The 22,493-nt window shown below is 52.3% G+C and overlaps 2 protein-coding genes across 3 annotated transcripts in view; one reads left to right on the forward strand and one right to left on the reverse strand.

Moving 5' to 3' along the window:
• Positions 1-18,093, forward strand: part of TCTN1 (tectonic family member 1) — a 19,402-nt gene extending 1,309 nt beyond the window's left edge. Inside the window, exons 2-15 of one of the 2 annotated variants that reach the window (XM_006894666.1) lie at positions 3,309-3,429; positions 5,048-5,178; positions 6,770-6,921; positions 7,473-7,560; positions 9,594-9,703; positions 10,702-10,722; positions 12,457-12,594; positions 13,247-13,372; positions 13,720-13,805; positions 14,306-14,446; positions 15,415-15,577; position 17,045; positions 17,446-17,585; positions 17,950-18,093. In XM_006894666.1, coding sequence (XP_006894728.1) covers positions 3,309-3,429; positions 5,048-5,178; positions 6,770-6,921; positions 7,473-7,560; positions 9,594-9,703; positions 10,702-10,722; positions 12,457-12,594; positions 13,247-13,372; positions 13,720-13,805; positions 14,306-14,446; positions 15,415-15,577; position 17,045; positions 17,446-17,585; positions 17,950-18,093 — 1,562 coding nt within the window. The remainder of the gene's footprint in view (positions 1-3,308; positions 3,430-5,047; positions 5,179-6,769; positions 6,922-7,472; positions 7,561-9,593; positions 9,704-10,701; positions 10,723-12,456; positions 12,595-13,246; positions 13,373-13,719; positions 13,806-14,305; positions 14,447-15,414; positions 15,578-17,044; positions 17,046-17,445; positions 17,586-17,949) is intronic. The other variant, XM_006894665.1, reaches the window with a different exon arrangement.
• A 1,237-nt stretch (positions 18,094-19,330) lies between these two features.
• Positions 19,331-22,493, reverse strand: part of HVCN1 (hydrogen voltage-gated channel 1) — an 8,536-nt gene continuing 5,373 nt past the window's right edge. The window contains exons 3-5 of the mRNA XM_006894667.1: positions 21,325-21,556; positions 19,596-19,708; positions 19,331-19,396 (exon numbers count right to left, since the gene is read on the reverse strand). Of these exons, the coding sequence (XP_006894729.1) occupies positions 19,331-19,396; positions 19,596-19,708; positions 21,325-21,556 (411 nt within the window). The remainder of the gene's footprint in view (positions 19,397-19,595; positions 19,709-21,324; positions 21,557-22,493) is intronic.

The raw sequence follows: 22,493 nt of genomic DNA on the forward strand, positions 1-22,493 counted from the left end.
GCCTCCCGCCTGCGTCCCGGCCTGCGCCCCCCGCCTGATCACCGAGTGGGAAGGGCCGGGAGCTGCTTTGCCTTGAGTGGTCTGTTAAGTGTGCACTGTCCAGACTCAAACTCAGTGCTGTTGAGTCCGACCAGCTGGCTCCTAGCTGACCCTCCAGCGGGTTTTCTGGGGCTGGAAGTCGCCTGCAAAGGGACTGCAGTCGTCAGCCCATCTTTCCCCGCGTGGAGCGGTTGATCCTTGAGCAGCCAGAAGGGAGCTGTTCAGGGTGAGCCCTCCTTATTGCGGACGTGGCCATCCGAGCTCATGTGTACGGTGTTGACTGTTGTGTGCCGTGGAGTCAGATCCGACCCAAAGCGGATCCTCCAGAGGGTGTTCCGAGGCAGTAAATGGCACAGAAGGAGCTGGTCCATCTTTCCCCTGTGCAGCAGCTGGTGAATCCGAACTATGTGCCTTGGGATTGGCAGCTTAACTCCTTACCACTAAGGCCGTTGTTATGTACCACTGAGTCGGAACCAGCTCGTAGCTGACCGTCAGCTGGTTTCAGAGGCTGAAATGAAGAGGAAGATGATTACCCAGCTTCCCTCCGCTCCCAGCACCTGGTGGATTCGAGTCCTGCACTTTCGGGTTGGCAGCGGAGTTCCTTCCCGCTAAGCCACCAGCGTTTCCCTAAGTGCAGTAGCATCATGAAACGTTTGAAATATGGAAATGATGTAACCATGACTCAGAAACATGGACTGAGCGCATGCTGCCCGGGGGAAGTGGCGCAGACTACTCCAGCCAGCGTTTCCACAAACCTTAAACCTGTAAAACAGACAAAATGTGCTTGTCTGAGCAGTGCGTGATCCAGTGAGGTCTGCGTATGCTCCTGTGTTCTAGCGGATGCCGAGTGACCACTCTGCGCCTTCCAGTGAGTCCATCGGATTCCCACGGCTGTCAGTGCCACGGAAGGAGGTTGCACGTCTTGACAGCCCGACCTCTGGGACTTGGTTGCGGCCCAGCACTTGACCCGCGGTCATAGCTCAAGCCTCCTTTCTGTAATGTGTCCTCCTCATTTAACAGCAGGTCCTGTGCTAAGCATTTCGCTCGAAATGTATCTCACTGCACTCAAGAAGCTGCGCTGCAGTCCTGAAGACACGCAGTTCTTTTTTTATTGTGAAACAATGAAAGCATTTGAGTAAGATGGCTTGTGTGAGTTTTCTACCAGCATGATAAAATCGTAACATGAGGCCATATTTGCTCATAATACTTTTATGAAAAAAGAAAGCATTACAGGTCAGATTGGTGCTTCCGTGTTCTGCCTGCCCTGGAACTGCCTCACCCCAAGAAGGAGTTCAGTGGGTGATTCTCATGGTCTGCTGTTTCTTTTCTTGGCAGAGGAACTCTGATAACATAGGGATTACCTGTTGGATTGCTAACCAAAAGGGCAGTGGTCCAGTTCTCAGGGGTTCAAATTCACCTCCTGCCTATGGGGGGAGACACATGGACTCCTCCCTTAAGGGTTTCAAGCTTCGGAAACCTGATGGAGTGTTACCATGACGGAGTCAGACTCTGGAGGACAGATTTTTTTTTAATTAAATTTTATTAGTTTTAATGAACATTTACAGAGATTTTGGGTTTTCATTTATTCATTGTTGCACTGTTTTCTCCACCCTTATCCCCAGTTCGTTCTTCTTTCCCCCCCATGTCTGTTTTAATTGTCCAATTGCCACAGTGCTTGTCAAAGCCAGTTCTGATTAATCTCCTTTGTCAGTGTGTCCCTTGCCATTCCCTATCACTCCTCCCTGAGAGAGACTTCACCCTGATTCATAAGGAAAAGGGGATGGTGTATTCTCTTAGCTACTTCCTGCTGAAAAGGGACGCTGTGGGTTTCAGGGTGAATGTCTTCTCTCACTACTCTAAAGGGCCCCCTTGTCAGTAGGAAACACATAGACTATTACGGAGATTGATTTTGGAATTTAGATGCACTGTTATCAATTGTGCTTAGCTGTACAGATGTATCATGGAAGTGTTGCAACCTAGAAGATACAAATTTAACTAACACGTTAAAAGTGCACGAGCCAAAAATTGAAAAGCAATAATATTCTGAGTAGAGGTTCTAATAGTGGCACAAATCAAGTTACAAAGGTAAGGTGGTTCCATTGCCATCCTTACTCTAACTTAATTTTTTTAATTTAAATTTGTTATTAATTTCAGTGAAAATTTACAGAGGCTTTGGATTTCCATTCATTCATTGTTGTAGATTTGTCCCCTTCCAAGGCTCCCCCCCACCACCAGACATTACCCTCTTGGAAAAGTAAAAGAAAAGATTCTTTCATTATTTTACAAACCCTCCCCCAGGTCCACTCCACCATGTAGCCATCGCTCTAGACTCCTGTCATGACAGAAATATCTAATCACATATCTCTTTTAAACAGTTTTCTCCCTTCTCTGTTTCAGAGCAGTATACATTATTGAACCCATCTTACTCAGTCTCTCCCCAACCCCAAGGACAGTCCCATTCTACAACAGTGGCACCATGCAATATTTGTCCCTTTGTGACTGGGACATTTCACTCAGCATAATGTTCTCCAGAGTCAACCATTTTGAATAATATTGAATGAGTTCCTTGTTGTTTAATGCAGCATAGTATTCCATTGTGCGAATATACCACAGCTTCTCTAGCTGTTCATTTGTTGATGGGCACTTAGGTTGTTTCCAACTCCTTGCTATTGTGAACAAAGCTGCAGTAAACATGGGTGTGCATTGGAGGACAGATATAGAGAGCTGCCGTTTCCAGCTGGTGGCTCTTGGGAGCTGGCAGGTGACGTGGCATCCTGGCACCTCCTGGAGAGTTCTGGAAAGTGCAGATGTCTATTTCCTGTCAGCTCTGTCAGGGTCTGTCTTAGAGCTTCCCAAGGAGTCAGAAGATTAGCCACTTTGGGGAGGCTCTGATTGAGGGGTGTTCTGACCAATATTCATGCCAAAGGTTTCCCCCCAAAATCCACGCGAGAAAAGAAGAGAAGCCTTGTGAAATCTGTTTCTAGTAGATTGTTGTGCCCTGCTGGTGGCTCTCTGCCAACAGTGATGCCCGCCGACGGCGAGGCTCTGTCGATGGTGATGCCCAGCGATGGTGGCTGTGTGCCGACGGTGCTGCCCACTGAGGGCGAGGCTCCGTCGATGGTGATGTGATGCCTGTCAGTGGTGATGCCCGCTGACGGCTGTCTGCCAACCGTGAGGCTCCATCGACGGTGGATGCCCGCCGATGGTGGCTGTGCCGAGGGTGATGCCCACTGATGGTAATGTCTGCCCCTTGCCACTCTCCCCTGCAGTCGCTGCTCTGTGTGTGTGTGACCTGTCCCCGGCACAGTGTGACATCAACTGCTGCTGTGACCCTGACTGCAGCCCTGTGGATTTCAGCGTCTTCTCTGACTGCTCAGTCGCAGCTGTGACGTAAGTTGATGGCACACGTTGGAGTGGTGTACGACTCAGAGCCCCCGGAACAGCAGCTGCTAACCTGTGCCCTCCTGTGACCCCTCACCATCAATGTGTGCATGAGCCCAGGCTCACTGTCCCTGTGTCAGGTCCTCTGGTTGAGGGGCTTCCTCTCCTTCCCTGACCCTCCACCTTTCCCGACATGAAATCTTTCCGAGGACTGGTCCCTCCTGACAGCATGGCATACATAGTTTTGATGACATCTGTCCAAGGTAGTTGGGGACAAAGGCCGAAAAACTCAATGCTTTCCTTTTTCTAAACCAAACACTAGCATATATTTCATATTTGGATTCAGCCAGTTGATGGTGCAGGCAGTAGAGAAAAGAGTGATCTCCCCCTAACGGAGGCCTGGTTGCATCACGTTGGGTGCTAGCTGAAGGGTCAGTAGTTCAGATCCACAAGCTTCTCTATGGGAGAAGGGTGAGGGCGTCCTCTCCCATTAGGATTTACAGCCTGGGAAATAGATGCAGCACATTGGTTAGTGCACAGAGATACCGAGAACTTGGCACTTCGCGTCCCCGGCAGCCGTTGGTAAAGCCTCGCAGCCCAGTGGCTCTGAGGGAAGCTGTCTGCTGTCCTGCACTTGGAACCAACTTGGCGACAGTGGGGATGGTGCTTTTAGGTGACAGAATCTCTGTCTGTGATTGAGTTGCTTTTGCATTTCATTTAGATCGTGTTTTTGTATCTGTGAATTCGTTCCCTGTATAACCTGGGGTGAAGAGTATGCCTCAGAGTTACTCTTTTTGTTGTGGAGATAGTACCTGTAGGAAAAAAAAAGATTAAACAGGTAGTGAGGGCATCTTAGTTTATGCTTATCTGTTAAGTCCCTTGAGATTCTCAACATTTCATATTCTCTAAGGGAATAACTGAATGTGATATTATTCCCTGTGGAGGACAGCGTAAAGAAATGACCTTTCTGAATTCTGCTTCTCTTAATCCAGATTTCAAAGTTGTTTTTCCCCCCAAGAATAAGAGTCTTTGGAGTCTTTGGAAAGGTGAAATTATTCAGGATGTGAATATCTTATTGTGAGAGATAGTTGATAGTTTTTTTTATCCCTCCAAACATTTCCCTTTTCTGTGTCTTCCATAGTTACATTTGTTTGATCAGTGGCATGGGTGTGTGTCCAGTTTATAATTGGTTGGAGATCTGCCCAGCTTTTAAACCCAGAAACCTCTAGATGACTCTCATTTTCTCACTCTCACAGACTTTTGGAGACAGCTTTACTTGCTGGAATTCTGGATCCATTCTGATGTGATATTAAACAATCTAAAGTTCCAAAAAAGTATTATAGGAGTATGTAAATATTAAGAATTTACCAGGTTCATTTATGTTAAAATTGTATCCTGAAAAATTTCCTTATTTTGTCTTGATTTTTTGCCTATTAGAGGAAAAAAAGTGTCAAACATCAAGCATTTTAACACCAAATAAATGAAGTAAAAGTGGATTGAATTCTAGCATCATATCCCCATAAATATCCTCCATGTAGCCGTTAACACAGTACAGAATAAACATCAGACCATTTTCTGATGATCTTGCTAACATTGTGTGTGTTATCTGCATATTTTCCCTTTGTAGGGGTGACAGCCACTTCTGTAGCCAAAAAGCAGCCATCTATTCGATGAATTTTACAGCAAATCCACCTCAGAGAATATTTACACTTATTAATAAGATCAACCCATCTATTTTCTGCATTCAGTTTACAAACTGTAAGTATTTGACATGGATGTATTTTATGAAACTCTGGAAAATTTTTCTTTAGTTACTTTATGGCAAAATTTCCCATCCCATTTGTGGTAAACCGGTGATTCCTATGGTCTGTCAAGGGTCCATCTTCTGAGGCCAGTTCACAGGCACTGCCTATACCCACACAGAGCATGGGGCACCTGGTGTGGATTATCCACCAGGCAAAAAGCGTGGGCTTGTTTGTGTTACTTTGGGAATCTGGGGCACAGGTTCATGAGCCTTACCTCACACCATAGAGGAGCTGGTGCCATGCCCGTGGTTCTTCTGTGCGATTTGTTCCTGGCTGCAGCGGCCTGCAGAGTGACTGCATCTCTACCTGTGTTTTGGGAACTTACACTTGATTCAACAGGTGTTTATAGATTCAGACACAATAGAAATCTAGATTTATTTCTCTAAATGATCTTGTGTTTTTGTTCTTTTTTTTATTGGTTTGCATACAATAATTCATTTAAGCTGTGGCTCACTCTTACATTGTACATTGTGTTTTCTACAATCTTTCATTCACATTGTTTCATTCATGTACACTATGTTTTATACAATCGTTCTACATAGTGTTTCTGTTCTCTTTTGGAAAAAGTTTTGTTTCCTCATGGTTTAATGGTTGAGAGTTAGGTTCAGCTTTGAACATCACCTGTGGTTTTTATTTCCTTTTTCTCTTTTATTTTTACTAAGAATATTTGCATGAGAACAGAACTTTTATTTTTATCTGAGCATTTACCTCAATTAGGTGTATAGGTCCAAAGTATATATCAGTATCAAATATTATCAAGACATTCCAGTTTAGAGACTCAATTATGGCTTTACTCATCTATGCAGTGAACCTGAATGTTGTAGTCGTTAAAGCACTTGTCCTTTAACCCGAAGTCAGCAGTTTGAACCCACCTGTGGCCACCTTTTTCCTCTGGACAAAGATGTGGTCATCCACAGCCATCAAGGTTGACAGCCACGGTAACCCTGTGGCCTGGCTCTGGCCCGTCCTGCAGGCTCGCTGGGAGCTGGAAGTGACATGAGGCAGCAGCAGTGATGGGTGGATGGCAGTTACAGCCTTGGGTCACCTTCTCAGACTCCCTTAACCTGTCCCATTCCCTCATAACTGACTCCGGAGGCGCATGCTGTGTATCTGGCCTGGTCGATCGTGGTCATCCTTGCTGATACAACACCCGCCCTGTGTACAGACCAGTCGCTGTTCCCTTTGTACACAGCATTCTTCTGCAGAGTTGGGAGGTGGCTGTGTGGGATTGAAGCAGGATGCCTTCATTCCCAGAGCCCTGGGGCACCTCTCCGTGGGATGTGTGCACCGTGTGCCAAGGCTCAAGAAGGGCTGGTGACTTGGCACATGGTGCCTCTTTACTGGTAGGTCCTAGAAGCCACTGCTTCCACGTTGCTGCAGGGACTGGAGATCTGACCCATTTAGTAAGATTCACAGGGTTATGGAGAAGACATTGTCGTTTCACATTCGACTCAAAGCTACTAAAAACTCCACATTATTAGATTTGGAATGTATAATGTACACATTCTATTTTAGACTGATTAGATTTTTTTCCCCAAACCCAGATAAACCTGCACTATCTTTTATTAATCCTGAAGTTCCTGATGATAGCAGTTTTGATACATTTGTTAAAACATCTCGTGGCTTTCCATCGAATGCAGAACCAGACATTTCCTCCACAGCCACACTGGCGTCCCCACCTGCCTCCAGGTATGAGGTAAGCCATGAATCAGTTAAGTCTGCTCCTTCAGCGCCCTGCCAGTCAGGGCTGACTTGGTACCAGCCTGATGCCAGCCGCCTCCAGCCTATGTGAAGTTCTCCCATAGAGCAAATCTGTATCAGAGAGCCTAGGAATAGAGTCATGCTGGTGATGTCTGGGCGGTTGGGCCATGCGCTCCACAGAACCATGGGAGCTTGCTGCTTTGGCCTCTGTGCCCAGACTCAGGTGGGGCCACCCTGACCCTTTACCAATGGTGTCCTCCTCCGGGACTGTCCCTCCTCATAGCCTAAACTTTAGCCCTCTTTGCCTCCAGGGAGTGTACGAGAGGCACTTTTTCTAGGACAGATTCATTTGGTCTTTCTTCTGGCAATCTATACCCACATAGTCACATGCACACACGTGCCAGTTAGCTCTAAGCTCCCCGTGGCAGGGACCACGTTTGTGTGTCCCTGTGTCCCAGCGCGCCGTGGCATACCATGTGCCCCTCAGTCTCGGGGGGATGGAGGACTTCATCACACCGTGACAGTCGCTGGTTCTTGTGTCTCCAGTACGGCATTCCTCTTCAGACCTCGGACTCCTTCCTGCGGTTCCCTTCTCCCCTCCCGTCGTCCCTGTGCACCGACGCCAACCCTGCAGGTAAGGAACGTGCAGTCGGCCTTCTCTCCAAGCAGAGTTTGCTGTCAGCTGAAATACAACAGCCAGCATTCAGCAAGCTTCGGAACCAGGGTCAGAGAATCAACCTCGACACTGTCCAGCATGTTCTCCCCCGGGAGGAGCCCCTCCCACCTGCAGCCTCTGCGTGAGCCCCTGGAGTGACGGAGGACCCCAGCTGACAAGGCCCATTCAGATGTGTGCACACCCAGCTGCTGGCCAGCACTTCTGCCAGGGACTAGTTAGTAGCTAACATTTCTGGGGCGCTGCTGTGTGCAGGGTGTGATAGGAAGTGTGTGTGTATTTTCCTGATCACTTCACCAGAGGTGGGGTGGCAGGGAGACAGATGCTCAGACTCCCCCAGGCATGGTGGAGTGGGGACGGGACCCCTCTGTGCCCACTGCCTTCCACGCGCTGCTCCTCCTTCCAGGAGCATCACAAACATTGCCTGGCGGCCCTCTGGATTAGGAAAGAGAAAGCCCAGTTCTTCAGCAGGCCTCTCTGTGAGTAAGTGGGGGCCAGTAACATGTGGCTTTACAAGGGGCCGTTGGGAACATGAAGGAAAAAGTGCATGTTGTTGAGAAGACGCTTGGTCTTGTTCGCTGTAGGAACAATGTGTTGCCATTTTCACTCCTGTGTTGGCAGAGCCCAGAGCAGAGGTTGTGAGGAAACGGGTGTTCATCAACACAGCCAGAGGCACTGGGAATCAGGGCGACAGGCCCAGCGCTGTCCGCCCAGATGCCACAGCCTGGACCCTCTGACAAGCTGGGCTCCTACAGTTGGTCCCAGAAACTTGGCTGATGTACTAAGAACAGATGGCAGCCCTGTCTGTACCAGCAGAGATGCGCTCTGGGGTCCCTTAGTGGGGACTGGTTGTGTACAGCAACACAGCTGGTGGGTCTCAGAGTGACTACACCCTGCCTGAGTCTGTGCCAGCCTCACCGTCTCTGACACACTCAGTGGTGGTGTTAGGTGCCACCTGAGTGACTCATCGCCCCCACGTACCACAGCACTGAACACTGCCTGGTCCTGGGATCCCCCCACGTACAACATCACTGAACACTGCCTGGTCCCGGGATCCCCCACGTACCACAGCACAGAACACTGCCTGGTCCCGGGGTCCCCCACGTAATACAGCACTGAATATTGCCTGGTCCTGGGATCCCCCACATACCACAGCACTGAACACTGCCTGGTCCTGGGGTCCCCCACGTACAACAGCACTGAGCACTGCCTGGTCCCGGGGCCCCCACATACAATACAACACACGCTGATTTGCTTTTATTTGAGAAGCTTTTCCAGAGGGATAGATAAGCAGCTATATGTTGCTTGCCTCTGGGGAGCAGAAATTTATTTATTTATTTATTTATTTATTTTTTATAAAATGACCATCTTTTATTAATAAAGGCAGGTGCTGGTGGCAGTACTGCACTGTTAGCTGGCATAGTATTAGGATGACGACTTTTAGGACCAGCCTGACATTAAGATAATGTTTCTAGTGAACTAATGGGTAGGGAGTTGCACTGCCAACCCAAAGGCAGATAGTTTGAATCCACCAGTGGCTCCAAGGGAGAAAGATGGACAATCTTCTTCTGTGTGGTTTATAACCTTTTAAAACCCCCTGGAGAATCAGTTCCAACTCAATAGGAATGGGTTGTTTTGTTGTCATCCCCAATGAATTGCCTTTCTGGCCTTTTCTCCTATTATTTACTTGGCTTATGAGCCAGTTAAGTTGGTATGTGCAGAGTTCTCCAAACATGGCTCCCTTTTCTCTGTTAGAGAACTTGGGTAATGCAAATGATTGATGTGCTTGGCTGCTGGGAGCAGAAATTTAAACCCTTTAAACTCTTTGGGAAAAATGTTAAGATTCTATTCTAAATGTATTGTGCAACAGCGTTATGGTCCATTTTGCGGTTAACTTGGATTATAGGATTATAACCTTGGTGTTTCACCCCTGTGCTGTCCTAACTGCTTTCCGTTGTGTATTGTCCACCTCCTGGGAACGTTACGACTTCCAGCGTTCCTGGTGAACCAAGCTGTTAAATGCACCAGAAGGATAGACTTGGAACAGTGTGAAGAAATCAAAGCCCTTCAAATAGCTTCCTACAACAGCTCTGACATTTTGAAAGTAAGCATTATTTTGTACTTGTTTCATAGGTATAACTTCTGTTCTTGGTGCCTCTTAGAAATAGGCCAGGTAGAGCATATCATTTCAGCAGATGGCTGACCCCAAGATTAAATCACTCCAAGGCTCTGGAATCAGTGCTTATTGAGTTTTCAGTGAAATAATTGTTCTTATGGACTTGGTACCTGCTTGGCTTACGTTCATTTCTATGGTGGCCAATAAATCTATGTCTGTATAAAAATAAGTTTTAACAAATAACAAGGAATTATAGAAGCATTTCAATTCTAGAAGCATTTTAATGTCCATGCCAAACAACTAAGCTTCCTAGCACCACAAGGATCTCCCTCTCAAAGGCAGCCCAGAAACAGACATTGTTTGCTTGGTAGATGAGCAAGGCAGCTGGGGTGGGCTAGACATGGATCGCTGGGAAGGAGAGGAGGGGGCCCCCTCCCTGCAGGCAAGCACCCCTGCTCTAAACGGATAAATGTGGGAGGCCTGGCCTCTTAGAGGGATGGGGACGTGTTTCTGTGATTAAGATCCAGTCATGACTATTGTGAAAAGCCCTCTTTGGTTTGCTTTCTCGTGATGGCTGGCGGCCCTGGCACCACTGCGCATCTGGACTTGGACTCTCACCATCAAACTGGACCTTGCTGCCCTCCTCCTCCCTTCCTGTCTCTGTCTCACTCCCCGTGTCAGCCGGCCAGCCAGCCAGTTGTGCCTCTTCCAGCTAGTCCGCCTTCTCCCAGTTGTCCCCCAAGAGGTCCCTCAAGCATTCAGGCACAGCCTCCTCCCTCAGCAGAGGTCACCCCAAGCCTGTCTGCACCCTTTGCCCACTGCTTCCCATCGGGTATCTTTTGAGATTTGAGAAGTGAGGCTGGAGAAGGTAGGGGGACAGGAAGTGGAGGGAGGTAGTGTTCAAGAAGCAGATTGGTGGTCGGGAAAAACATCCAGATACTTGTCTTTGTGGTACATAAAATTTGTTGTGGTTTCTTTTTGTCTAGGTGCCTTCTTCAACAATAAAGGTAAGAGTTGTTTCCTTATCAAAACGAAAATGCTTAATAATTGTTATTTTGTGCTGTCAAGTCTCCTGCGACCCATAGCAAACCTATGCACAGCAGCTCTGAAGCCTCCCTGTCCTGGGCCAGTCTCACGGCCTCTGACACACCTAAGCCCATTGCCCCAGTTACTGTATTAGTCCATCACATGTGGGGTCTTCCTCTCTTGTGCTGTCCCTCTACCCTTCCAAGCATGATGTCCTTCTCTAAGAACTGGTCTCTCCTGGTCATGTGCCCAAAGTATGTGAGATGGAGCTTCAAGATCCTAGCCTCCAAGGAGAATCTTGGTTTCACCCTCTCCAAGACAGATCTGTTTATTCTTTTGGTGGTCCACGGTATGTTCAAGACTTTTCTCCAGCACAACTCAAAGGCATCGATTCTTCTGTCATCCTCAGTCATTGTCCAGCTCTCTGATGCATAGCAAGAAATTGCAAAGATCATGGCCTGGATCAGGCACACCTTAGTCTCTAGACTGACATCGTTGCTTCTTAGTAATCTGGAGAGGTCCCTGACAGCAGATTTTACCAGTGCATCTTATCTTTTTATTTCCTCACTGCTGGTGCCAAGAGTGTTGATTGTGGAGCCGAGCAAACTGTAATTGTTAACAACCTCAATCTTTTCTCTATCGTGATGCTTTCGGTTGGCCTGGTGGTGAGAATCTTTATCTTCTTCATCCTGAGCGTCAATCTACAGTCCTTGACCTTCTGCAGCTGAAGGAGCTAAAGAACAAATTCAAGCCACAAGTTACAATATTAGGGATGCTATGGGTAGAATATTGAATGATCCAGGAAGTATTACAAGAAGATGGAAGAGTCATAGTACCAAAAAGAACTGGCTGACAGAGAAGAATTTCAAGAAAACTATATATGCTTAATAATAAACTGTCTCTGTCTTCTATCTGAGCCCTTTGAAATGAACGTGTTTACGACTAGAGGCCCATTTGAAGGGAATACATTTTGGCACTCTCTTAGCATTTGCCATTCTTTCCAATAATGAAAACATTTTCCAGAAACCGAACATGGTGAAGTAGGGAACTGTCTGCGCGGACAGCCTCCTGTGGGCACTCTGAGGGTTCCGCCTGGCTGTGTCAGCTCATAGGGAGCCCCCTGGTGTCCTGGTCGCTCAGGAACGCTGGGTCACTCCAGGGTAGACTGCACAGACGTGCTCGGTGGGCTCTGTCCACAGGCCTGCCCCCCGACCCAGGCTTTGCCAGGCTGTGGTCGGAAGCCACGCCCTCATCGTGGATCTGTCAGGCCACTCTTCAGGTCTGTGTGGATATAAGGAGGCCCGGGCCTGGGAGCCGGAACATAGAGCAAACATCACGTTCCTCTTGCGGACCCACTAGTCCAGTTCTCTTTAGCGGTTCTTGTACTACTCTGACCCTTTGCAGGCAACAGCCATAAAAGAAATTCACTTTAATAGCATTGAACTAGCCAGAAAAACCTCCCACTGTCCAGTACATCCCAGCTCCGAGCAAAGAGAGGTTTAATGTCCTCCAGACTGCCTCTCTGTTAGCCACGGCCTTAGGGGATTAATGTCTCCAGACTGCCTCACCTTCACACACGCACACACCTCACCCCACCCTGGCCTTAGAGGGTTACCGTTGTCTCAGTCACTTTCCCCACCTGATGGACATTTGAGTCTGTTGTCATTGTTCAGCTGTGTTGTGACACTTCATAATGCAGGTTCTCCACGTTGCAGGTTCCTGTCATCATTCAGTCCATTGTTGTCCGGTCTCTGAACCAAACCTCAACCCAACTTCGTGACACGCAGGTTGACCTGCAGCCAGCCTTTGTCAGTGTGGGGGGTCTTGACGTCTGCACCAACGTCGTTCTAGAGGTGAGCACCCAGCAGGGCTCAGAGGACTCCTCTGTGAGGCCCACGGGCTGTAGTGTCCTGGTGAGCTGTGGTGTCCTGACGGGGTGACAGCACTCCTCGGAAGGGGACACAGACCTTACTTTCAGAGTCTCCTTTCCCGGTATGGCCTCCTGCCTGCCTTTATGTTTTCTCATCAAACGATGCTTCCTCAAAAGTCTCGAGAACAATTGTTTTTCTCCCTCATGCTTCTGGCACCTTGCAAGACTGTGCCACGTGGTTGTGTGAACACATTCTCTCTTGCAGAGAGAGGCTAATCATGTCCCTCTGGGGCCAGTGGCTTGGATCATATAATACGGGTCTCAGAGGCCTGGATCCCTCTGGCCGTCAGCTTAGACTTTCTTGACTGGTCAAGAAAGAGAAGCTCAAATGTGTGCACAGTCGGCAAGGATCTGTCTACGGAGCACATTTTATCTTCAGTGTTAATACAGCTGATGAACTGGGAGGAAAGCAGAACTTGTTGGAGCCCTGTTGGTGGCAGGTGGGTCATGTTAGGCTCTGCAGGAGAGAGCCAAGGTGGCCTGCCTGCTCCCAGGGGTTCACTGCCTTGACGAGCCCATGGAAGGTCCCGTGAGCGAGACTCATGGAGGGCACTGGGTTTGGTGCTTGGTTTCAGGTCAAATACAGCCTCACATACACAGACGCTGGCGAAGTGACAAAGGCTGGGCTCGCCCTCCTCCTGGGGACAGTCAGCCGCGGAGGCCTTCCGATCCAGCAAAAGTTCGAGATTCTTTTTATTCAAGTAAGTTGGCCAGCTTTGCACTGATAATTCATTGTAACATTCAAGCAGAAGTTGAAAACCTGTCTCCACTTACAGGTGGCCGGCGTCCCGCCCTCGTGCTGGTGTGGCTCGGGTGCTGGGGATGTTACGGAGCCCCGGCATCCCTTTCCGTTTGGGGACAGTTCCTTGTTCTTTTTACAGCACAAGGAGCGCCCACATTCAAGGATGTATTTATAGCTCTGAGTGTGGGGGGAATTATTTTATTGGTCGTAATTGCAGATTTTATATGCAAAGCATTGCCTTCCCCCTGCCGTGCGTGTCCTTAGGAAACGAGCATTATTCAGGAGCATTTCTGCCTTGTCTTCCAGCAGGACACGCGGCCCGTTCATCTCAGCGGAAGCCCAGGCTACGTCGTGGGGCTCCCGCTGCTGGCCGGCTTTCAGCCTCAGAAGGGGTATCCTTTGAGCTGTGGTGTCCCCATCGTCCTGCGTGGGGCCTTCTTTTTCCTGCTGAGGGTCCTCGGGTTGACCGAGCCTGGGGGCTGGAGGCCAGGCCTGAGCAGAGCTTCCTCAGGGTTACCTACCGGTGTGGTCAGGGTCAGCTGTGCATCTGGGGAGAGGCACAGGCTGGCGAGGTTTATAACGAAGGTTGAAAAGACAGAAAAGGTGACAGACCCCTGGGTGTATTTAACGTCACATTTAAAGGGAACTAAGAAAATGTAGGGGTTTTGGGGAATTTTAGTTACTTTTGAAGTTTCTGAGGAGTTTTCTTCTTAGGATCTACTGATTTTTACAGAAAACAGCTGTAACTTGATCTTTGTCCTCTCTGGAGTGGTGACCATCAGGAATCTGCAGGGCAGGGCTGTTTGGTCTCATTTCTGTCTCATGTCACGTTAGTGACTCCCTTTAGCCGAGAACCCTCTGAGGCTGTGATTGTCCCTTGACTCCTGGGAATATCTGCCATCATCCAGACAGCAAACAGATACGGACGGTTCACAGTGCTTCGCAGCACAGCCGAGCAGGACTGCTTAGCCTCCGAGGGGATCCGGACCCCGGTATTATTCGGCTACAACCTGCAGTCTGGCTGTAAGCTGCGGTAAGTGGGCAGCATGTCTGTCTGAACTCGTTTGTGCTGATCTGAAAAGCGAGCGTCCTGCCGGGCTGTCGTGTCGTGGGGCCTCTGCTCTGCAGGGAAGCCCCTGGACAAGCCAGGCAGGAGCAGCCAGCCGTGACCCGTAAGCAGTAGTCCTCACGGCGGCACCTGGAATCCATGTGGCTTTCCATTGCCTCACTTTAACTTTCAATAGCTAATCATCCGTCAGTATTCCAAGGAAAACTGTTACAACAAATTTTCTTATTCTTTGCCTGTTAATGATGGTGGAAGAGAGACTGCTAGACTCAGTGTCAAGTTTAAAGCCCTAACACTTGAGGTCACAGCACAGCTATGTTCCTCAAGGCCTTCCTGTATTTCTGAATGATAATATTCACAGCACAATGCCACAAGCTGTCACCTCTGTGCTTAACTGATTTTTTCTTGTCATCAGACATGTGCACGATCTGTCAAGGCAGACAGCTGTCTGTGGCTTGTATGAAAGCCGGCTGGTCCTGTCCCCACATTGCCCTTTGTCGCCAGGGCAGAGTCTGGGTCCCGTCTCACATGTGTCAGGAGGGTCTGTATACAGTGTTCAGGACACACCACATTCTAACAGAACCCCCAGTCCTCCAGGACTTGTCAGGGCCTCTCACTGCTTTGGGAGAGAACTGGGGTTTGCAGTGGGTCCCAGCTTGGCCCAAGGAGCTTAGCACAGAGCCTCTTAGTGGAACACCATGTGGAAAACATTGTCTTGACCTCCTCTCTGGGGCCAGCCACCAGGATTCTGCAGTCCCAAACACTAGCTGCTGTCCAGCTATGCTCAGCAGGGACGCAAAGTACAAGGACTGCGGTCACGGCTCAGAGCACCCCTCACTCACTAACTCTTCTCTCACGGCTCAGGGCCCCCCTCACTCACCCCTTCTCCTGAGGCTCAGGGCATCCCTCACTCACTGACCCCTTTTTCTCCCGAGGCTGAACAGCGCTGTCCCATGTCAGCTCACCAGGCAGACGGTGACGCGTCTGCTCAGAGGCCAGGGCTTCCCAGACTATGTGGCTCCTTTCGGCAACTCCCGGGCCCAGGATGTGCTGGACTGGGTGCCTGTCCACTTCCTCACACAGTCATCTCCCGCCAAGGTAAGGGGCAAGTGGAGTCCTGGGCTGGCATTTCTTGGACCTCCCACCCCCTGCCCAGTTAGGGGCACCAGAATCAGCTCAGGAGGGCGGTCTGTCAGTGTTACACCCCTGGGTGGGGGTTAGCAGATTGACCTTCACCTTGAACACTGAGAGGGCCCCTCGGTAGCAGTGGGCCTTCCTTTCTTCCTGTGTCGTGGGATGACTGACAGGTGTGCCCAGTTTCGGGCACTGGCTGAGTGTTAACGAGGTTCCCTTGGCATGGTGCTGAGTGGTCTCTCCGTTAATTGTCATCACTGGTGGGAGTACAGGGGCCCTAAAAGGCACTCTGGGACTGCTAGGTGCCGTGGAGTCGAGTATGACTCCTAGCGACCCTCTCCTCTCCTGGGACCGCCATGCAATCTCCACCTCCCCACCCCACCCCCCGTGCCATTGCTGCTGTCACTCCATCTGGTGAGAGTGCAGCCAGAGTGCTTGGAGGCAAAGATGACAAAGTCTCCTCGAAATGCTTAGGGCACGTTGCTAGGAGAGGCTGTTCCTGGGAGGGGGACAGTGGTGGGCAGAAAGCTGGCGAATCCTCTCCTCCGCGCAGCTTTCCCCTCCCGCTGCCCTCCCAGGGTGGCCCACACCCCTCCCGCTGCCCTCCCAGGACAGCCCACACCGAGCACATTCAGGTGAGAGGCCCTGGGGCGGTGCTGGAACATGACATCCTGCTCTCAGGTTCCTGTCGCGAGGACAGCCCCCCCCCCCCGTTTTTGTCTTCCTGCAGAGCCGTGCCTCCCCAGCCCTCTAATTGCCCAGCTTTCCCTGGCACAGTTCCTTCAGGCGCCCATCAGCCGCTTAGCATATTTATAGCTCGGGGATAATGGGGGTGAGGATGCCTCGGGCACTGCCCTGCCCTCCCCACGCAGCCCCGGTGGTGGATTCCCGGGCAGCTGCTCCCCTGCTGGGCCTCAGTCCTCCACCTCCGTGTTCCCAGGGGTGGACACATTAGTGCGTCCTGCCCCTCAGGAGGAGGGGGGCAAGGCTGCAGGAGAGGCAGCTGTGGACAGGTCTGGAAGGCCGTGTGCACATGCCCGGGCCTGGCCCCTGAGGCCTGACCCCTGAGGCCTGACCCGGGCAGCTAGACCGCTGCCTCTGCTCAGGTCAGATGACGATGGGCGAGCTGCTGAGTGGGCTCCGTGTCACAGAAGGAGCGGTTTCTCCCACCTGCTCCAGGTGGAGACCCTAGTTCTCCAGTGGCACGCACACACCCCTGCACACCTGCACGTGGCTTCACTGCCAGCTGCTGAGATGAGGCCCCTGGACGGCAAGTGCTTGCATTTCCCCCAAGTGCACTTTAATGTGGCGTGTGACCTGGGCAGAGCCTGTCAGGAATGCCATCCCTCCTTCTCAGGTGCCATTCTCTCCCCTAAAACCAATGGAACCCACAGGACAGTCCCTTCTGATGTTAGTTAAGGGTCCCCACAGCGTCCACAGGTGGGATTAGGGATGGCCACAGATCCCAGCTTCCTTAGCTGCACCTGCTGCCCTGCAGCTCACTGGCCCTGCAGGCCGACTGGACCTTGCCAGTCAGGCTTCTGAGGCCTTGGGGAAGCCGCCCTTCATCCTTCTCCACAGGGTGGCTGGTGAGTCCCACTTGCTGGCCTTCAGGTTCCAGGTCACACTCCTTAGCCTCTGTGCCCCTGGAGCCCCGAGTGTAGGTTTGTGTACAGCCTCAGCCCTCGGGCGTAGAAGGCTGGGGCGCTGGGCAGCTCTGCGGCCACGTTCCTGCACTGTTCTCTTGGGCAGAAGACTGTGATGCTCAAGGCACTTGATAGTCAGCACTGCAGGTGAAGTTGACCTCCCGCTGACTTGTGCTCACCCCAAAGATGTCCCTTCACAGGACGGGTGCCAGGTCCCAGTGGCTTTGGCGATCGAAGTGAAGTGGACAAAATACGGATCCCTGGTGAACCCACAGGCTAAAATCGTCAACGTGACTGCAAAGCTCATCTCCTCCTCGCTTCCCCAGGTGGGCCTGCCCTCAGTCCAGGAGAAGCCTCCCACAGGCCCGCCCGCCCTCCCTTTGAGGAGAGGGTTACTAATGGGAACAGTGACCGGTCCCTGTCAGTGAGGGGAAGCGCCCCTGGCAGTGATTATACTAGCATTCTGCTTAAAGTCTGACCGAAAAAGCTTGTGCAACTTAAGTTGTGGTTGATGCTGGCGAGCTGAGGAAAAGCGCCTCTCTCATCCAGAGCTGCTGGGGGCTGGAGTGCGCGTGCCGGGTTCCGAGGCCGATGGTGGCCGGTTGGGGCGCGCGGGCGCCCTGGCACCTCTGTTCCTGGTGGAAGGGCAGGACTCACCTCGCTCCCACCCTGCTCCCACCCTGCTCGCAGGCCCGCGCAGGAAGTCAAAGGACGATCGTTCTGTCCTCTGCGGTGACGTTTGTGGACGTGTCTGCACCTGCAGAGGCGGGTTTCAGAGCCCGGCCAACCATCAACGCCAGGCTGCCCTTCAACTTCTTCTTCCCATTTGTTTGACGTAAGTTGTTAACCGAAGATGCTTCCTTCCGGCCAGTGGTTTGAGTCCAGCTCGTGAAGAAAAGCTGTCACCTTCCGTGAGGATTTCCAGCCTCAGGGGTCCTCAAGGCCACTGCAGTCTGTCTGCGGGTTGCTGTGGACGGCAGGGCCCCTCCTGGACACCACACACACATCTCACTCCATGCCCTGCCCTCCTTTTGGGGACAGGGTTTGTCTATTTGGTTTGAGTGGAGAATGCGGAAACATCTGGTCTGGGTCCCTGTCAGCATTCCCAACACGGAGCTCAAATAAAGAAACCAGATTGGCTTGGGGAGGGGAGGGAGGGCAGCAGCCTCGGGGAGCATGGGGTCCAGGCCCCACCAGCTCACCTGCCCACCGCCAGCTCACCTGCCCCACTGCCAGCTCACCTGCCCATCGCCAGCTCACCTGTCCCACTGTGGAGTAGGAGCTATTCGGAAGCTGTTCCTTTGTTCTTTTTCAGGCTCCCTCTCTATGATTAAAAGAATAACCACCTCCTGCCTGAAATGGTGCAAGCAGAGCACAGCCTGCGGGCCCAGCATCACATTAATTACAGGGTGGCCTGGGCTCTGATTGCCATTGCTGTTCCGGGGAGACGTGGTGGGCCGGCCTGGTGCCACCCCGCAGTCCCAGGCAGCTGAGGTTGCAAAGAATACAGGGGGAGGGTCCGAGCGACAGCGCCAGTTTATTTCTACATTAATTGTACAGTCGTGGGCGGCAGGAGTGGAGGAGCAGCTCGAGGTGGGGTGCAGCTGTGGGGGCCAGGGACCTTTCCCCACTCAGCTGCTGGGGGGAGTACTGCCCACAGCAGCCAGAAAGCGCCGGGGGCTTTTCTCGAATGGGAGGGGGCCTGGCTTTTCCATGTTCCTTTCTTTCTTTCTTTCTTTCTTTCTCAGAACGTGTGTTGTGAATGTGGTGCAGGCCCTCAGAGGGTGGCAGCTTGCAGACCTGAGGCCATTCAGTTTCCACAGCTGGGGCCACCCACACTGGTGTGCACCTTCCAGCAGCAGTCAATGTGGGCGAGGGGAAAATGCAGCCCTGGGTGCATTTATTATACAGTGAGGAAGGCCGCCTTCCGAGAGAGTGTCCACAGTGGGTCACGCTGGACGGGAGCGGTCGCAGCATCTGGCCAGCCTCCCCCGTGCCGAGCAAAGCCTGCTGTCCTTGTCTCGCCCGGCCCGGCCCAGGCAGGCTCGTGTCGGGGTGAAGCAGCAGCTGGCTAGTTCACCTCCCCAAGGAGGCCGTGCTGTTTCAACAGTTTGTTGAGCCTTTCGATTTCTTGTTCCTGTTGGTACAGAAGCAGACAAACGTCAGTTTTACCTTCTGTTTGAATCTCAGCAGAGAGGTGGCCTTCATGGAGACGAGTGAACGACAGCAGGTCCGGTCCCTGAAGAAGACCATGGCCAAGCAGTGACGCGGGGCAGCGGTGACAGGGACACTGGCACGGGCACCTGGCCCTTCTCCAGGGAGGCGGCCGCCCTTACCTTCTCAGAGCAGCTGAACTCCAGGTGCTGGATCTTGGCGGCCAGTTGTATGTTCATCTGTTTCAGCCGGAGGAGTTGCCGTTCTGACCGGGTCTTAACTGAAATAATGATCCCTGGAAAGAAATGAAGGCCTCAGGGACCCTGTAATAATCCCACATTATTAATTCCACAGGAATAATAAAAAGCCCGGAGGCTGGCATGCTGCCCAGGTCCATCTATCCACTGACGGGTTACTTTGAGTACGAGGAGGCAGGCCAGGTGTTCCCTCTGAACTCAGTTATGAACTGGCCCTCTCCAGCCCTCGGACGTGGGATCTCCTTAGAGATGCTGGATCACCGGGGGCAAGGAGGACTCTGCTCAGAATGAATGATTCATGCTGGCAGCTGGGAGCTCTGCTCAGAGCCCAGAGCGCAGGCAGGCACCCCAGCCCCACACAGGTCCCCACTTCTCAGCTCAGCGCCTCCACCACCAGGGCCAGTGGTCAGGTGAGGCATCCCTTCCCCTTGCTGGCGACTCCCAGGTGCCCATGCAGTAAGGACACTGCCTTCACAGGACTCTGCCTTTACTCTGCAGCCAGGTGTCATCATCCTCCACGTGGGGTGCCCAGCCGGCTCCCCAGCTGCCGCTGCTCAGGGGACCCCATGAGGTAAAGCAGCCCAGTCCTTAGTCTGTGGACATAGACAGAGAACTTGGACAAATCCCATGGAGTGTGGGGTCACAAATCCCACGGATTATGAGGGTGGTGAGGGAGGGAGGGGCCAGGTTACTGGCAGGTGTAGAGATGATCTCGGCTGTACACCACCTTGCAGAGTGTTTGCGTAATGACTGAGATGTCCAGTCATTAAAGACATCTTTAGCAGGAACTGGAAGGCTGCCTTCGTTTCCCCAACACTGACCAGATGGGTGTTCTTCGTAGACTTTATTCAATTCTTAGGTCAGCCTTCTGGGGCCTGAATCCTAAAGCCAGCAGGGCCAATCCCAAGCTTAACCCCAAGCCCAACCCTAACCTCTAGCCCAAACTTAACCCTAATCCCAAGACTTAACCCTAACCCCAAGCCTAACCCTAATCCCAAGACTTGACCCTAACTCCAAGTCCAAACTCGTGAGGCTGGTGGAAAGGAGCCCTTGTGGCATGGTGGTTAGAACACTGCTTGTTGACCAGAAGATGAGTGGTTTGAGTCCGCTGGCCACACCTAAGAGAGAGAGGTGGCCTCCTTGTCTAAGGCTGTCCAGCATTATAAACCCCGCGGGCAGTTCTGCTCTGCCTGGCAGGGTGTCCTATCAGGCTGTCTGGTGGGGGGTCTGCAGGCTCGGCACTGGCTCGCAGCACTGTGGGGGTCAGGATTTCTACCAGGAGGAAAGCCCTCCAGCTCGTCCAGGGTTTCTCCAGGACCAGGGCTCCATGGCCAGCCAGTGGGAGTTCTTTCCTCCCAAAATAAGTGCTCCACCGCCGCGTGTGGAGTGAACTTCTCCAGGCTCTGGGCTTGTGGACAGACGGAGGGACAGACGTCCCTCAGGGCGGGTGGCTAGAGGCATTCTATCAGATATGCCCACCCAGGGTCAGTGTTTAGGATGTTCCCTGAGGGAAGGCCACTCCTCTCGGAGCACATGTCAGGGTCACACTGTGTGACCAGTGGTGGCGGTCACAGGCCGCACTCGGCCACGTCACTTTCTGCTGACGCCTGGGGGGGTGTCACACGGCCCTGCTGCCCGCGCCCGGCAGACTCACCGTTGATGATGCGGGCCACCCGCCACAGCCGCAGCAGGATCAGCAGGCCGAGGGCCTCGAACTCATGCTCCCGGAACAGAAGGACGATGTCCAGGACGAAGGACACCACCACCACGACGGCGTCCAGGATCTCAAACTTGTGGTGGAAGAACTCCAGGCGGAAGACAAAGATCTTGAAGAAGATCTCCATCATAAAGAAGGTCAGGATGGCGATGCTCAGGTAGTGGAACACCTGCGGGCGGGCGGGCAGCCAGTCAGGCCGGCGGGGGCCCTCGGGGCACCTCCCACAATGGGGCCGGCTTGGGGGGGTCCTCTGAGCCACCTCCAGGGCACCTCCCACAGGGAGGCCAGCTATCAGGGGCCCTCGGGGCCACCTCCAGCGCACCTCCCATGCCTAGGCTGGCTGTTGGGCGCCCACCTCCAGAACATCTCCCAGTCCAGCCTGCCCTGCTCTCCTCGGAGTCCTTGGAGGCCACAGCTCTCAGATGGAAGCCCTCTGGCTCAGCCCCTCACCGCCAGGAGGTTAGCCTCCAAGTGCCCAGCGATGTGCCCACAGGAATTCTGCCTCCACATGCACCACCCAGCGTTAGACCGAGTCAGACCCCCTCACATCCCCCCACCGCGTCCCGCTCGGGCTCACCCCCCACAGACACCTGGAGACTGTGCCCACATCTTAGAGATCGACCAGAGGGAGCCCTGGGCTCTGGGGCAGCGAGCTGTGTAGCCAGACGGCCGCCAGCTGTGGGCTTTATGGCCTCTGAAGCCTCTGGGTGGTACACAACAACACACGCTGCAAAGTCCTCAGGGCCACCGTTCTGGGGCAGAGAATGTACAAAGCTGTCTGGGGCATCACCTTGTGCCAGGATGCAGGAAATGAACCTGCAGGACTTGGGAGGCATTGTAAGGCCCAAGCGGGCAACATAGAGAGCTCGTGGCGACCATGTCTGGGCCATGTGAGCATGAGAAGGGGTGGCAGGTTCAAACAAGTCCACGGTCAACAGTGACACGCACAGGAAGCTCCTCAGACAGTGGACAGAGAAGTCTGGAAACGCTTACCGGGAAGGACTCACTGACTCAAGGATCACCCCGGCCAGGGGCTGGGAGTCAAGGATCACCCCGGCCAGGGGCTGGGAGTCAAGGATCACCCCGGCCAGGGGCTGGGAGTCAAG

This window comes from Elephantulus edwardii, unplaced genomic scaffold, assembly GCF_000299155.1.
Source record: "Elephantulus edwardii isolate Elephantulus edwardi_28Jun2011 unplaced genomic scaffold, EleEdw1.0 scaffold00148, whole genome shotgun sequence".
NCBI classification, from domain to species: domain Eukaryota; kingdom Metazoa; phylum Chordata; class Mammalia; order Macroscelidea; family Macroscelididae; genus Elephantulus; species Elephantulus edwardii.